Source organism: Nylanderia fulva, unplaced genomic scaffold (genome assembly GCF_048542155.1).
Source record: "Nylanderia fulva isolate GAGA-0341 unplaced genomic scaffold, ASM4854215v1 Scaffold78, whole genome shotgun sequence".
Lineage (NCBI taxonomy): Eukaryota > Metazoa > Arthropoda > Insecta > Hymenoptera > Formicidae > Nylanderia > Nylanderia fulva.
This window is the reverse complement of record NW_028190894.1, coordinates 359,182-375,029: the sequence shown is the minus strand read 5'-3', so window position 1 is coordinate 375,029 and position 15,848 is coordinate 359,182. Positions and strand designations below refer to the sequence as shown.

General features: G+C 28.6%; 1 protein-coding gene across 2 annotated transcripts; it reads left to right on the top strand.

Moving 5' to 3' along the window:
- The first annotated feature begins 11,448 nt into the window (after nucleotides 1-11,448).
- On the top strand, nucleotides 11,449-13,748 carry LOC114943516 (mevalonate kinase-like). Of its 2 annotated transcripts, XM_029319151.2 has the most exons (3): nucleotides 11,449-12,502; nucleotides 12,575-12,784; nucleotides 13,390-13,748. In XM_029319151.2, the coding sequence occupies exons 1-3, from the start codon at nucleotides 11,882-11,884 to the stop codon at nucleotides 13,645-13,647; spliced, it is 1,089 nt and encodes a 362-aa protein (XP_029174984.2). In that variant the 5' UTR covers nucleotides 11,449-11,881; the 3' UTR covers nucleotides 13,648-13,748. The 2 variants fall into 2 exon arrangements, with proteins under 2 accessions (XP_029174984.2, XP_029174983.2); XM_029319150.2 differs by having other exon boundaries at nucleotides 11,450-12,784.
- Nucleotides 13,749-15,848: the final 2,100 nt, after the last annotated feature.

Here is a 15,848-nt window from a genome sequence, read left to right as displayed (position 1 = left end):
ATAAAACATTTATCATTTAAATGTAAAATTATATTTTATTACATTTAATTTAAATCAATTGTTAAATTTTTTTAACAAATACTATCTTTTTCATACAGATAAAATATTTAGCGAACACTGCTGTTCAATTAATTTATTATTATTACATTCATATATTTTATATATATATACATACATATATATATATATATATATATATATATACTATATATACATATAATATATGAATGTCATTAACATTATTCATTACAATGAGAACAATATTTTTTTCTTAAAATAAAGAATGATATTAATTATTGCTTATTATTATTTTTCTTTTATAATACATGATAAGCCAAAGTCACTCTTTGAATTCTGTTGATTTAAAGCCATAAAAAATTTATCATTTAAATATAAAATTATTCTAATTTATAACGCTCTATTTAAGCTAGTTTTATTAATTTTTATTTAGCAGACTATCTCTTTTTCACGCAAATAAAAAATAAATATTTTGCGAATACTGCTATTTAATTAATCCATCATTAAATTAAAATGTGCTTAATATCAGCATATGCATATAAATGCAATTAATATTATTCGAGTCATATAATTTCGTGTATGAACCGTGAAAATGGAACTCCCAAATGAGTGCGCGATCTTTCACGGCACGGCCACTATTTAATTACGCAGAGTGCTTGGTAGGAAAAACTCTCCACCTATCACTAGGCCACACACAGTGTTACATTTCATGAAAACCCCGAACCCAACCCGTCGCCCGGTTTGCGGGAAAATCAATAATACCTTTAATCCGTCCCGGTGAAATAATCTCGCACGGAGTTCATTACCGTGTGGTTAGGTTACTTCAACCCGAGAACAATTCGGTTGGGGCTAGATCGCGTAATGCGATCCTCGCAGTTTCATTCCATCCAAACTCCATGTAAAATGCCAAGCTTCAATATTTGCCACTAATGGGCATGAATAGAATAGTCAGTGTTATGCTTAGATGATTTAAAAATTAACTAGATAAAGATGAGATAAAAATATGTAAATTTATCTTAGATAAGAAGATAATTTTGTTTTATATATGTATATCTAACAATAAGATAAAATTATGGCGATTCATCTAGATAACTTCCAGATAATATTATTTAAGACCGGTTATGTAAACACAGTTATAAAAAAATGTAAATTATATAAGAAATATAAAAATATATTTATACTTTTATTTATATTTTTATTTATATTTTCATTTATAAGTTTTTATCGGTTACTGCTTAAGTTCTGCTACATAATAAAAATATTTTTTAAAGTATTTTTATATTATCTGAACATTTTTCTAGATTCTAGATAATTTAATAAAGATGACACTCTTTTCATCTAAGTTGCAGATAATATATATTTTTATTATCTGTATAAAGATATTTCATCTAGATGATCATCTATATAATTTTATTCAAATAACAGCGAACACTGAGAATAATAAAAAAAGTAATATACGTGACGAAAATCGAATAATTGAGCTTACAATTTAATAACGACAACTCTTTGCGTATAAATCTCTCTTTCTTTTCGATTTAAAATATTTGGAAAATATTTTGCATGTTGGTATTTCTTCTCATTAATGACAAGGAAGATTACTCGAAGATTTTAATGAAATTTAACTTTTGCGGAGTTATACGAGTATATTAATTTTTAAATCAATAAATTAATTTGATAAGTTAATTTTTTGTAGAAATTTTATAAAATAAAATTTTGATATAGTAAATAAAGAAATAAATAAATATAATATTGATCTAATTGTAAAATTGTTTAAGGGGTATTTATATAAATTTATATAAAGTTTAAGTATTTTTCAAGAAAAGGATTTTTCATTTGATTGTCTAAATTATTTTCATTAAAGTTGAATTTGGAAAGACAGATTGTAGATAAATAACAGTATAAAATTATTGTTTATTTAATTAAAATGAAAAATAATAAATATTTATCGATAAATATTATCGAAAGATAATTTGTTAAGATAATTTGTTAAAGATAATTTATTTATTTCAAATTAAACTTGAAATATATTAATATTTAATATACTCCTAATTATATATATAATTAAAAATAATATAATTGTACATAAATAATTTAATTTCATATTCATAAGTTTAAACAAATTATTAAAGAGTAAATCAATAATAATAATAATGAAATATTAATAAATTGATAATTAATAATAATAATGGAATTTATATATATATATATATATATATATATTTATATATATATATATATATATAATTGAAATTAATGTTATATCAAATAAAATCGATGTGTCTCGCAGATATGACGTAACGATATGAGCTTACGTCACCGGATAAAGAGAGAATTCGGTTAGAAATTTGATGAATTTGAAGCACATGTAAATCAATCCACGCAAACTTCTCTGTGTTAATATGCGTACGCGAAATAAAATTACAATTTGTAAACAACATTGTATATAAACGTGGGACGACACTCGAGTGCAGAATTGATCTATCGCCGTCTATCGTGCGTTATCCACCGCGAGAACGGACAGCCGCTCGATCAAACAGAACGTAAATCAAAGAGAAACAGTGAAAGAGAGACAGAGAGAAGAATGGACATAACGCATCGTGTCCCGCGAATTAAATCTTTCATTTCTCGATAGTTCGCGCTATCCCCTTTAATCATAAATGTCGCGGCGTATCATCAAACATGCTAATTTACGAATTTTTATAAGATGTTATGAAATTTTTCTACTAAAAATGTTAAAAATAGAATGTACATATATATGTGCGATATTCATCCTTATTCTCCGATTTTAACCCTTCTATCAATAAACAGATACTCATATACGAAAAGATGAAAAATGTTTAATTTTTAGGCTAAAAATATAAATACCGTATTAAGAGAAATCAAATGCCCAGAAATATAAAAAAATAAGAAAACCTTATTTTCGATAAAAATTATTTTTATCGTGAAAAGATTTAAAGTCCAGAATCGTCTAGAAAACGATTAATTCTAAGCTATCAGAAACGAGCGAGTTTCTGTTTATGTGTATGCATAATTAATATGTGTTTCGCTTATATTAATAAGTGTAACATACAAGGTATCCCACAATAGGATGTTTATAGCTTGACTACTGTGTTCTTGAATTATTTTAAGTAAAAAAAAAGTTAAAAATGTCAATATGAGTCCACGTTGTAACAATGGTTTCTCAACTAAATCAAAAATTTCAAATTATAATTTTTTATTGTGTTTATACTTGTAATTTAATTGTAACTTTATTGTTTTAAAGAGAATACAGTATATTTGTGATTAATTCAGATAATAAAATACGTATAGTAATTTGATGTAATAAGGTGAAGATTATTATGTTCAAAGATTATTATTTAATTATTATTATTATTTATTTATAATGTTGACATTTGACGGAATAATTTATGTTTATATATGTAATAAGTAATGTTATATATGTATATGTACTATAAGTATACGTATGAGTTATAAAGTGAAAAAGTGGACAGAAGAAGGCCTTCTCTCCCTGAAAAAATTCTAATCTAACCCAAATCCATGTCTGATTAAATGAAAAATAGATTTGTTACAAAAAAAATTATTGAAAAATTTTTATAGCACAAAGTTTGAAATTTCAATATATTAAAAAAAACTAATTTCGAAAACATAGATATCTCGAAAACTACAGATCGTATAGCGTATCACATTGGGTGATTTCCTATTAGCGACACAAGTTGGATACAAGCTCATAGAAGTATTATTCTATCTTTTATTATTCCTGAATGTTGGACAAAACAGAATAATGCTTGTATCAACTTGTGTCAATTTATGTCACTAATAGGAAAGCGCCTATTCTTTTTCTTGGTAAAAAATATATCAAAAACACCTATCAAATTAAGGAATCCCGGAAATAACACTCTCTCTAAGCTACGAACATCCTAAGTACTCCGTAGTAATATACAGATTAGAACCTTCTAATAAGAATCTGGACATGAAGATCTCTTTGATCTAGCTAAGATCAAGAGCATATACCAATCAGATTTACTACAACAGTTGGAAAGCTGCTTTTTCTGCTAAACGCAGCCGATACTAGGTTAATATTAGACCAATATTAAAGAGATAGTAATTTTGACAAAATCGCGTCATGTTCATACTCTTATTTTAGAGAGGGTCCCTAATACAGATCATATCTCTCGCACACGTGCACGTTGCATAGCGTCATCTCGGTCTTTGCAATTGGGACACTTCGCGGCCCACGCGCGAGCTGCATTGCGGGTCATTTGCGGCGGGTTTCTGCAAAAATGCAGCGTCGTGTAGAAACGGGCCGTTACAAATTTTCTCCCTTCCGACAAACAAGTTTATCGCTCTCTGCCAAAAATTTTATCCTTTGAAACATATATCCTTTTGGCGAAAGTTTCGCGATAAATTCGAACGATAACTCCCTGACACGTTCATCGTACCTGTTCATTGCATTTAGAGACGAGCTATCTTAAAAATGTAAAGGATTTATATATTTATCTTTTATAAATAATTGATAATCAAATAAAGCATATTAAAGAATTCGATGTAATAATCATATTTATATATAATTGATCAGGATTGGAACTAGATTGTCGGATACTCAAGTCAATAGCAACTTTAATGTTAAATAAGTACTTAATAAGGATTGTAATTAGATTGAGATTACACGTGATCTATTAATATTTTAAGTATTCCAATACCACTACTTTCGCTCACTGGCAATAAAATACAGTAAACTGAGAGAATGATGTCCATGATCTTTTAACCATTCTGTCAACGACCAAGTATCCAAAACAACTTTAGGTACCCAAATGTTAAAAATGTGTTGAAACTTTTAACCGCCCCTCAAAAAAAGAACCTTATTAATATTCAGAGACCTTTTAAAATATAACGAGAAACAATGTTCGATATCCAGCAACTATTATAAAAAATTGTTGTAATGCAATGTGTCGAAAACACCCAATTGATACCCAGATATTCATACATTGAAGGAAAGGTAAAAAAATTATCGCATTGAGAGAAGGGTTAATCGCGATTGAGAAACAAATTGTCTTGGATATAAGAGTGCTTATGAGACATAATGAAACCTCGATTCTTCGTTTTCTAAGACGTTTTCTGATGGTGACAAATGAGAAGACATCATAATTGATATCTGTCTAACTCTTGGATAATACTATTTAACGGAGAAACGATTTGATTGACGTGATAGACATAATCACAATCTGCAGAATTTCACCCCAAAAAGGGGCAAAGCTTTATGAAAGGGGATGGAAAAATGCGTAATCGATAGATCGCGCGCGTGCACACCAATGATTTTCTCATTTCATACCATTCAGATAGGGACACAAAAGCGCGCATACAACGATCGCTACAATTCATAAACATTTCCATCAAGCATGAGCGTTATTATTAAACTAAACAATATGACACGCTTCATTTAAACGCGAAAAAAGGTTGCTTTCGCGCAATGCGTGATAATAAACTCCCATTGTAATGCAAACAAAAGCGTACCGGAAGGTACGCAAATTTCACTTTGCCTTGGAAATATTGTTTCGCTGTTTATATTTTCCAAACGCTGAGAGAGAAAGAGAGAGAGAACTAATAACCCGGCTTCGCGAAGCTCTTTCACGGAGGCTAAAGAATATAAAAATTAAAACGAACCCCTTTACACAACTCCCTCGTTTACCGAAATGCTGCCTTTGAAGTGCTGTTTTTTGTGCTGCTTCCTTTTGACTCTTCATATACATCATTTTTCTCTAATAAAGCTGTACGCTTGTCGGAGTTAAGAGTGTTTCGTGAAACCGGGAAAATCTCGAAGGAGTCACGTGACTTCACGTTTGTGTATACTCACCCAGAACATGACGTTAAATCCAAAGATCACGTACTTGAGGCAACAGCTCACCTCGCTGGTATCCCTTCGATACTTCCGCACGGCGGGCATGGCTGAGAGACATTTAGATCTACCGATCGTGCGACCCCCTTCGCATATGTGTCGTATACACAGACACTAACACAGAACCGGGAGAAACAGAGACACACGGGGGATACACGCGTGGCCAATCGACAATAGGGAGAGAATTTACGGAACCGCCGCGAGGGCGATAAGGGAACACACTGTGTAATTCATATACAACGCGAGAAAACTTAGGAGCAGCACATCACCTAAGAGCCTGATCAAAAGAGAGGCGACGACATGGCTAGTCTGAAGGACCCTTTTCTTTCAGTCTCCTCTTCTCCGGATCGACTCCTTTTTCGGAACGCCCGCGCGCGCGTGCTTTGATCTCTCGCTCTCTCTCTCTCTCACTTCTTCTGTCACTCTTTCTCTTTCTCTCTCGGGCCCGATCAGCTGATCACCGTAACGCACCGTACCACAATTACGACTGCCGCCATTGTCACGTCACGGCGCACACTGCTCGCAGCCGGATCAACGAGACTGCCAGCAAGTCGCGACCACCGCCTCCTGCTCTGCCCCCTCTCCTCTCCTGCGCAGCACTTTGCGTGTTCCGCCACCCCCCCCCGGCAATTCCCCTCTCCTCCAGACATCCTGCTTCCCCTCTATCGCTCTGAAGTCTGCCTCGCGCTCCCACTTTCAGGCAGTCTCATTGATCTCTCTCTTTCATTCGCGATTCTTCTCCCACTCTCCAGTTTCGCCACCCTACCTGACGTGGCATCCCCTTCTGATCTGTCGCTCTCCCTTTTCCAGGGCCGGCTCTAAGTGTATGTACAAAGGAAGCACGTGTCTGTCAGAACTTCTTCACAGTTTATTTTATTTTGCACAAACTGTTTAAAAACAAAGTTATAGTTTATTTATCTTTTTCGATAAACAAATTAATACACCTATAAATTAAGCCTGATAATGTATTTAAAAAAAAATTATGATTACGGTCACCGGCAGATTCTTGAATCATGACGTCGATATAAGGAGGGATTTCAGCAAAATTATTTAGTGTAATATATTTTCTTTTGATCATGCTCAGCTTTTATTTCAAAATCAACGACGATGAAACTTCTAATCCTATTTTGACTATTTTTTGTTTTATATTTTTTTAAAATATTTTTATTATTTATAAAAATATTTTTTACGTACTTTTTCATTTTTTTCTTTCTATTATTTAAATGATTGCCCTCGAGTCATTTTTAACTATTTTACCTAAAACATTTTTAATAGATGACTTTAAATCATGAAATCAATATAATTGATTTTATTGTAATTTGGAAGGAAAAGAATCCGCTACTGAGTATAATAGTAATAGTATTATTAAAAGAAACCTCTCTCTCTTTCTCTCTCATTAATTTGAAATATTAAGCTTAACCCCTAATATAAATTGTTACTATATATTTATAAAAGAAAATATAAAAAAATCTCTTCTTTTTCATCCAAATGACATTGTTGTAAAATAATTAAGAACGTCAATCTGTAAAATAACATAAGTGACATTTCAGAGTATTAAAATCTGAAAAAATTGTTCGATGATAAAAAATTCATTCACACAAGAGAGAAGAGGAGAGAACAGTCAGTCCTGCCATCTCTCTCACACATTTCATCTCATTCGCTGTGTCTCGATCGTCCTTCCCTGTCAGTCGGCGGCCTTCCGCTTTCCCCCTCCCCTCTACCCTTCCCTCCTCATCCTTTTTCTTCATCCGCTCGTTGTTATCCCCTTTCATTTTCCCTCTGTATCTTTCTCCTTTCATTTTGTCTTCCTTTCTCTCTTCTCTTCCGTTCGCTTTATCGTCCTTCGCGTCTTTCTTCTCGTCTTTTAAGGTACGTCTCCATTAACGCCCTTTTCGCGTTTGCGTGCGCGCTTTTTCGCGATTTCTTGTGCCATTTTTAGGACCTCCATATAAACGCCAAGCTTACGATCCAATCGATTAGAAGGCACGTAAATCTCTTTCGCGCAGCGTATAATGGTCAATTTTGATATATGTATATGTATGTGAATACGTAAATGTATGTTATATATGTACATATATATCCAGATAGCCACAGTAATTATTATGACATCATTTTGATGTCAAAATGCATCATTTGCCATCATCTGGATATATACATATATCCATATATTTTCATTATTTATTAAAAATTGGTGAAATTCTAATTTATTTAATGCTTCTTCTCTTCTTTTTAAATACTAATATTTTATAATATATATCATATTTTACATAATTGATATAATTATTTTTTTTTGTTTACACACATATTTAAAAAACCATTAAATTATTTATATTTAAATATATCAAAATATATAACTGAAAAGTCTCATGGCATAATACTTTTTTTATCATATTCTCGCATTCTAGCGTGACAACTCGTCCTTAGGACATTACGTGAGCAGTTTTATCATTGTAATCGCTTCAACTTAATGATGATAAATGAACTTATATCGTTTTATCTTATTTAAGTTTACGCGAAACACGTATAGTTATTAAAGCTAGCGATATCTATTTTCAACTTTCAACGATTGTAATCGTTAAATGCATTTGTTCTTCTTTTGAGGAACATAATACAAAGTTTACGCAGAAGAAAAATGATTATTTTCTTATTTCATTCGCAAGTGTGATATTATTTTACAGAACGCTTATGTAATATTTTATTACAACGATAAAAGTAAAAATATAATTAAAATTTATAATCAAAATGTAAATAAGTAATTAAAAAATTTTAAAAAGAGTTTAATCGAGAATACTTTTTTATTATGTATTCGAGAGTTAATAAAATACATATATGTATAACACAAACTTTATTTTTTCGAATTTTAAGAAACACATTGTAAGAAAAAGTATGTAATTAATAACTTACAATTAAACGCTACGTACTTTTTTACAACTTATGTGTTTTCTTCGCGCTAATCGATTCTTCTTTTCATTATTTTTTAAAAGTATTTGAGAAAAATTGTCAAAAGGAAATTAATATTTTACGAGATATTTCATAATTTAAGTACTTTTAGATAATCAAAAAATGAATAGTTTACAAAATATTTTATACCAAATTTAAGTATAAAATATCTCATAAGTTATTCATTTTTTGCCATCTTATATACCTTTATAACTTTTTATGCCAAAAATTCCGAGGAATCGATTTATTAATATAACAAAATTGTAATTTTGTTTAAAAAAAACATAAGTGACCTTTGAATGACCTTGAAAAGCGCGCTTCAAAAAAATCAGTAGCGCTATCATATCGTGTAACCAATTACAATTGGACACCCTATATATATTATATATAGATCGATATTTATCAATAATTAAGAATGAAAAATTTCTCTCCTAAGAATGTTCAGCGATCACAATAAGACCTTAATAATATTAGCACCGCTCGAGAAGGATATTTAAAACTTAATAAAAGACTTTTAAGAATTAGAATATTTTTTACGCCCATATTTTTACTTTTCTCTAAAAGTTTATTCTCTGTTAAATTATTCTTTTGTATTTTGGATATAGAAATATCAGCGTAGTGGAAACGTACCTTTAAGATCGTTCAATCTCCTTTTTTTATTATGTTTCCATATGCCCATGATCGTCCAACACATTTCAATCTACATTGTGAACCATTCAAAGAGATAGTCATCTTTCATAATTCAGTTTGTGTATTAAAACATTTTCTAAAATTCTATAAAATTTTTTATAAATAATTTTTTATAAAATAATTTTATTTTATAAAACAAAATTTTATGTATCACTGTAATTTTCAACTGCATCAGATTATATGTATTATACATATTAGATTAACATATTAATATGCAACATAGATTTTAATTCTTATTTGCTTTTATTTTATATTCTTTAAGTATATATTTTCTTATTATCTGATTTTAATTAAAACCGCTAATCTTCGCTTATTATTCTAAAATTCTGTAAGATAAACTATTATATAATACAATATAAAATATACAATTATTATTATAAAATATACAAAAAATATATGTATATGTGTATATACGCATGTGATTAGTAATTATAAATAATTTATCAAAAGAAAAATATTTTTCAGTTCTAATAAAATAAAAAATAAATACTTTTATTATTTCTTAAATACATTTCGATCTCAATAAGTCTGACAAGCGATTCTGACAATCGCGGCCAGTTTTTGGATTTGTCTCTTCTTCGGTCTAATGTTTCGTTGCAGTATCATTTTGAGAGATAGAAAAATAAGGAGGTAGGTTTTTGTTACTTTGCGAAATCATTAAGAGTTCTTAAGAGATCTCTGTTTCAATCATTAAGAAAGAAAAACGTTGAAAGATGAGGAAACCTTTATCATGAAAACGAAGCCCAAAGCTAATCGACGATTTATCTTCCTCTTCATCATTCTACTCTTAATTAAGCAAGTTGTATAGCGATAAAAAAAAACTAAAATCTCAAGTAATATATATATATATATATATATATATATATATACCATATAAGAAATGTATATGTATAAGAAATCATATTACTTTCTTGATTTTTGATATAGTTTAATTTTTTTGACAATTGCTATCTCTTTCATGGTATCTCTTTAATGATTATATTGTTAAGAGTTTAGTAAAATTTGTTTTCAGAATTTTGATTTGTTATTTTAGTATCTCTTTAAAGAAAAAGAGGGAATATATTTTCCTAACATTTTTTCAACTTTGTAAAAATTTATAATTCTGAGAATCTTTAGTAATTCTTAGAATCGCGATTCTTAAAATTTTATTTTATATTTATTAATGATTGTTTTCTTTTGATACTTTCCATAAGACTATTTAAATTACTAGACAACACAAGCGCGCGCTTATAATTTCTAATTTAATTTATAATTGATTAATGTTCATAAATAATTTCTAACAATTTTATAAAAAACAAAACTAAACATATTGATTTTTATGTGTCCGCACTTGCAACAAAAAAATGAAAAGTTATAACTAAAAAATTAATAATTATTAATTTTTACCAACACATTTAATAATCTCATATTATAAGAATTTATGTTATTAAATTGCTTGCATCAAGCGTGATTTTTTATTAGCTTTTTTAGCTATATATAGATGTTTAACAGACTTGTTGAACTTTTTCTTCAAAACAGAATAAGTATGTATTTCTTAAAAATATAAAAGTGATTCTTTGATCATTTTTATATCAGATCAGATAATAATTTGCAAAATTAATATATCATTCATAATTAGCTTTGATTTTATATTTATTTTTGAGCTACTCATTTCTGAAATGATTTATATTAAGGAGGAGAAATAATATCAATTTAAATAAAGATGCGGAATGTTTCAATAGCAAATATTTTCATATTCTTGACGAATTGTCTGAAATATAATTTAAAAACATTGTATGTTCGGCCTTTTTGTAATATTGACTTTTTATAGAGATTAAAAATATAATAGCAGTTATAATGACACATAACACACGACTTCTCTCGCATATTAAAAATAATATTAGTTAAATCGGTAACTTGACACAAGACACTTGCGACAGCAAGGACAGAACTCAATCTAGTATTTTACATCTAAGTGATTAACATTATAAACGTTTTAGCCTAAGGGGTTCAATTTGCTTTTTTATTTTAATTTATGATATTGAAAATAATATATATTGGATTATATTTAGGCATACATATATTTTCCTTCTTCCGAAAATATTGAAAAAGTTTGACATTGTAGTCCATATTGGAAAGCATGACTTCGACATGATGTTATTATATGTCCGAGACGAAATCAGTTACAAGTGAGACGCGAAAGTGTGTACAGGACATATAAACACGCTCTTGTGTGCGATAACGAACGTTTCAAAAATTCTTATTAGTGCGACCTTACATTTTTAATATATATTATCAACTCTCAACTATTCAATATTACGTCAGTTTTGTGAGGAAGAGATATTTTTATTGAATAAAGGAATGGCTAATTTTAAAATTTCCGCACCAGGAAGAATCGTCTTATCCGGAGAGCACTCGGCGACGTATAACAAAACTTTGATTGTGGCCGGCTTAAGTCTTCGCACCAGACTCGAATTCCAGGAACTGCCTGAATCTGAAAGAATTATTTCGATCAATTTCTCTCGGATTGACTTAGAAAAGGACATACCTCTAGAAATTGTTGAAAGCTACTTCTTTAACACAGATCTCTCAGAAATTCGATCGAATCCAATCCATTTTCTTCGATACGTGACATACTTTATCACTATGCACGGTTTGTGGAAGACATTTGAGCAGAGATTTAGCTTACATATATTCTTTTACCTATTTTATTCTTTGACTTATAATCTCAAAAGAAGATCGCCTTTTCGGGTGTTGGTGACCACTGAAATACCTTTCGGGTCTGGCCTTGGCAGTTCGACATCGTTCGCTGCGTGTCTGGCAGGATGTTTTCTTCATTGGAAGTGTCTACAGAGTGGTGATCACATTAGATTTAACTATGAAGATTTGGAGACGATTAAACGTTATACTGAGTCTTGTGAAGATTTTATGCAAGAATATGTATTTCCCGCGATCGATGCCGAAACTTGCATTTACGGTCAAGTACGAAATTATCAACGTGCGTATTATAAATCTTTTTTTACAAATGTCATAAATTTAAAAACGGTATTAAAGGTGCTAGTGATCGCAACAAATATTCGTCAAGATAAAAAGAACCGAGCGCTACAAATAGCAGTGCTGAATTCTGTACATCCGGATTTTGAAACTTTCATAAATTTATTAGATGAAGTTGCAACAACAATATATAATAGACTTAGATATATTGACAATATTCGTAACATCGGAGATCCTATTGTCCATCAGAATGCTTACAGGAACTTACAGGTATTTTTTTTATTTTTATTTAACAATGATATTATTTTATTATATATTACAGGGTATCCCATAGGAAATTGCTGAAACTAATTAGTTGTCATTTTTTAATGCATGCAGTTATTGAGAAAACAAAAATTGTGTTGAAAAAAGGAAAGTCTACAGCTTTTAATGGATATAAATAAAATATTTGTATATCAGTTTATTTTATTGAAAAAAGTAATAAAAAAAGTGTTAATAATCACATGTGTAAACTAATGATAAATATTTTCGAAGTATGTACCATTTAAATTTGTACAAAATTCTGTTCTTTTACGAAAACTCGTCAAAACTTTTTTTAACATGTCACTTTTAATGTTATTGACGATCCTTCTAATAGTTGCTATTAAATTTGGCACTGTTAAAAATATTTATCATTAGTTTATGTGATTATTAGCACTTTTTCATTATTTTATCAATAAAATAAACTGCATGCATTAATAAATGACAGCTAATTAATTTCAGCAGTTTCCTATGAGGCACCTTGTATATTCTTTAGCCTTGACAAGATTTTCCAATACATAATTATTTGCCGGAAATTGATAACATTTTATAATTAACATTTTTGTGTTTTGCAGTCACACATTATAAGAAATCAACAATTGTTGAGGGAATATAATTTGTCGCAACCGGACTTTGATACAATTTCGGAGATTGCAAGTCAGTTTGAATACGGAGCAAAGCTTACAGGTTTTGAAGGCGGATTTGCATACATTATGTTACGACCAAATCTCACAGACATAGAAATCCAACATTTACAAGAACAGTTCTCGAATAGAAGTTTCACTACCAAGATCGCCACCATCGATTGTAATGGTGTGACAATGGATAATTAATTCTATTAACATTATAACAATTATACAAAAATAATTCAATAATGAAAAATAGATAAGTGTAAAAAATTATCTTGCTTGTAAAATATATATATTAAAAAATATTAGTTTTCTTCGTATTCTAATTACTTCTATTAACATTATAACAATTATACAAAAATAATTAAATAATGAAAAATAGATAAGTGTAAAAAATTATCTTGCTTGTAAAATACATATATTAAAAAATATTAGTTTTCTTCGTATTCTATCTTATTCTACATCAAAAATATAAATGACGAAAACATTGCACATCAAGATCATGCGCTGCAATAAAATATACAAAAGACTTTTTCAATTTAATTGATATATAAAATGCTTCAGAATTTCAATTACATAAGGCGATTTTAATGAAAAATAAGTCTAACAATTTTTAATTATAATTTTTCTGCAATTCTCAAGACAGGAATTCAGGAATTATGAAATAAAATATATGATCAATGTTCATTAGTAGGATATTTATTTGTTAACTGCGAGATTGATAGTTACATATTATAAAAACCTATATCTTATAAATGTATTGTCTATGTAAAAAGATTTGGTGTAGTGACTTTTATTTAATAATTTTTCCTTTACTAAGCATCCACAAACAATAATTCAAAATTTTTAATTTTTCATTAAAGTAACAACGCTGCATAATTTATAGACGTAAATTATGAAACATGTGTATCTGTGATTTATTATTGCATCTACTTTTAAGAATATGAACACATAATTAAATAAATTATACACGCAATTATGTTGATAATAAAAAGTAAGATTTTTGATATATTTTAGTATATTATCAAAAATGAGTGCTCTATGAAAAGAATAATTTATTTTCATAAACTCTTAAATTTACATGTTTTTCCACTTTTATTATTTAATATAACTTCATTATTTAATGTAACTCAAATAGAAAAAGAACATAAACTATCATAAAGATTTTTAAATATTTATCGATGTAACATATACCAATAATTATATTATTATTTGAAATGATGACAGCAAAGTTTTCTTTTGCGCTAATAATGTCTATGTAAAAATAATTATATTACTGCGACGTAAAAATTAATTACAACAATTATTTCAATTGGATTTAAACAATAGCTAAAGATTGTATGAAAAAATGTAATGTTTATTTCTCTCCTTTTTCTATATCTTCAGTTTTGTACACTACATTCAGTTTTGTATACTTATCTATTTATAAAATAATTAAGAAATAGAAATAAAATATTTCTGCTTCACTACTCTTGAACCGAAATTCGTGCTACATTAAGTTAATTATTAAATCAAAATAATTTTTATTTTTGAAACTTGTGAAAAACAAAGATTGTAATATATTAATTTTTTGTCAAAATTATTTAATTAAATTATATTAAACCATATAATTCGACAAATACTGCACATTTTATTATATATCTTAATTATGTACTGATCGATGCGAAAGTATATTTTAATTTTAAATATATATTGTATTTTTATATACAGGGTGTCCTATTTTAAATGTTCCACGCAAATATCTCGACTACTATAAAAGATATAAAAAAATTGTTTCAGATGAAAGTTGTTTGACTCGAAGGGAGACATAAGATAGTGTTATTGATTTAACCTTGAAGAATCATTTGAAGGTCACGTAAAGGTCATCTTCAATTTCTTAAGTGAATCTACCTATTTTTCATTACATATTCTTGTAGGTTATCTCAAGAGCTTTCCAAATCCCTATAATAAAGTATTTTTTCATAGAGTACTCTTTGAATTATAAAGGTTTGAAGCTAACAACTTTTTGACATAAAATGTAAAGTATCTTATAAAATATTCAGTTTTCGGTAATTCTGCATATATAAGTGTGTATATCGATTATTCTTATTGTATATAACATTTTAAATAATAAAGTCTACAGTTAAAGTTTGATTAATGTATCAAACAACTTTTTTTTTATTATAATCAATATTTATATATGACAAATTATTTTTATTACACATAAATGTTACGCATCATAGATTTGCAAAACAAAAAGGATCGACAAATATTATCTCGATATTCTTACTTGTGCTACAAAAAAATAAATACATTTAAAAAATTTTAATAAACATCTATAAGGCACAAGACATATACAATTTAGTGTTCAACGATACGCGTTGGTCTTTTACTGCGCAAACATTTTTATTCATAAAAGGGATGGT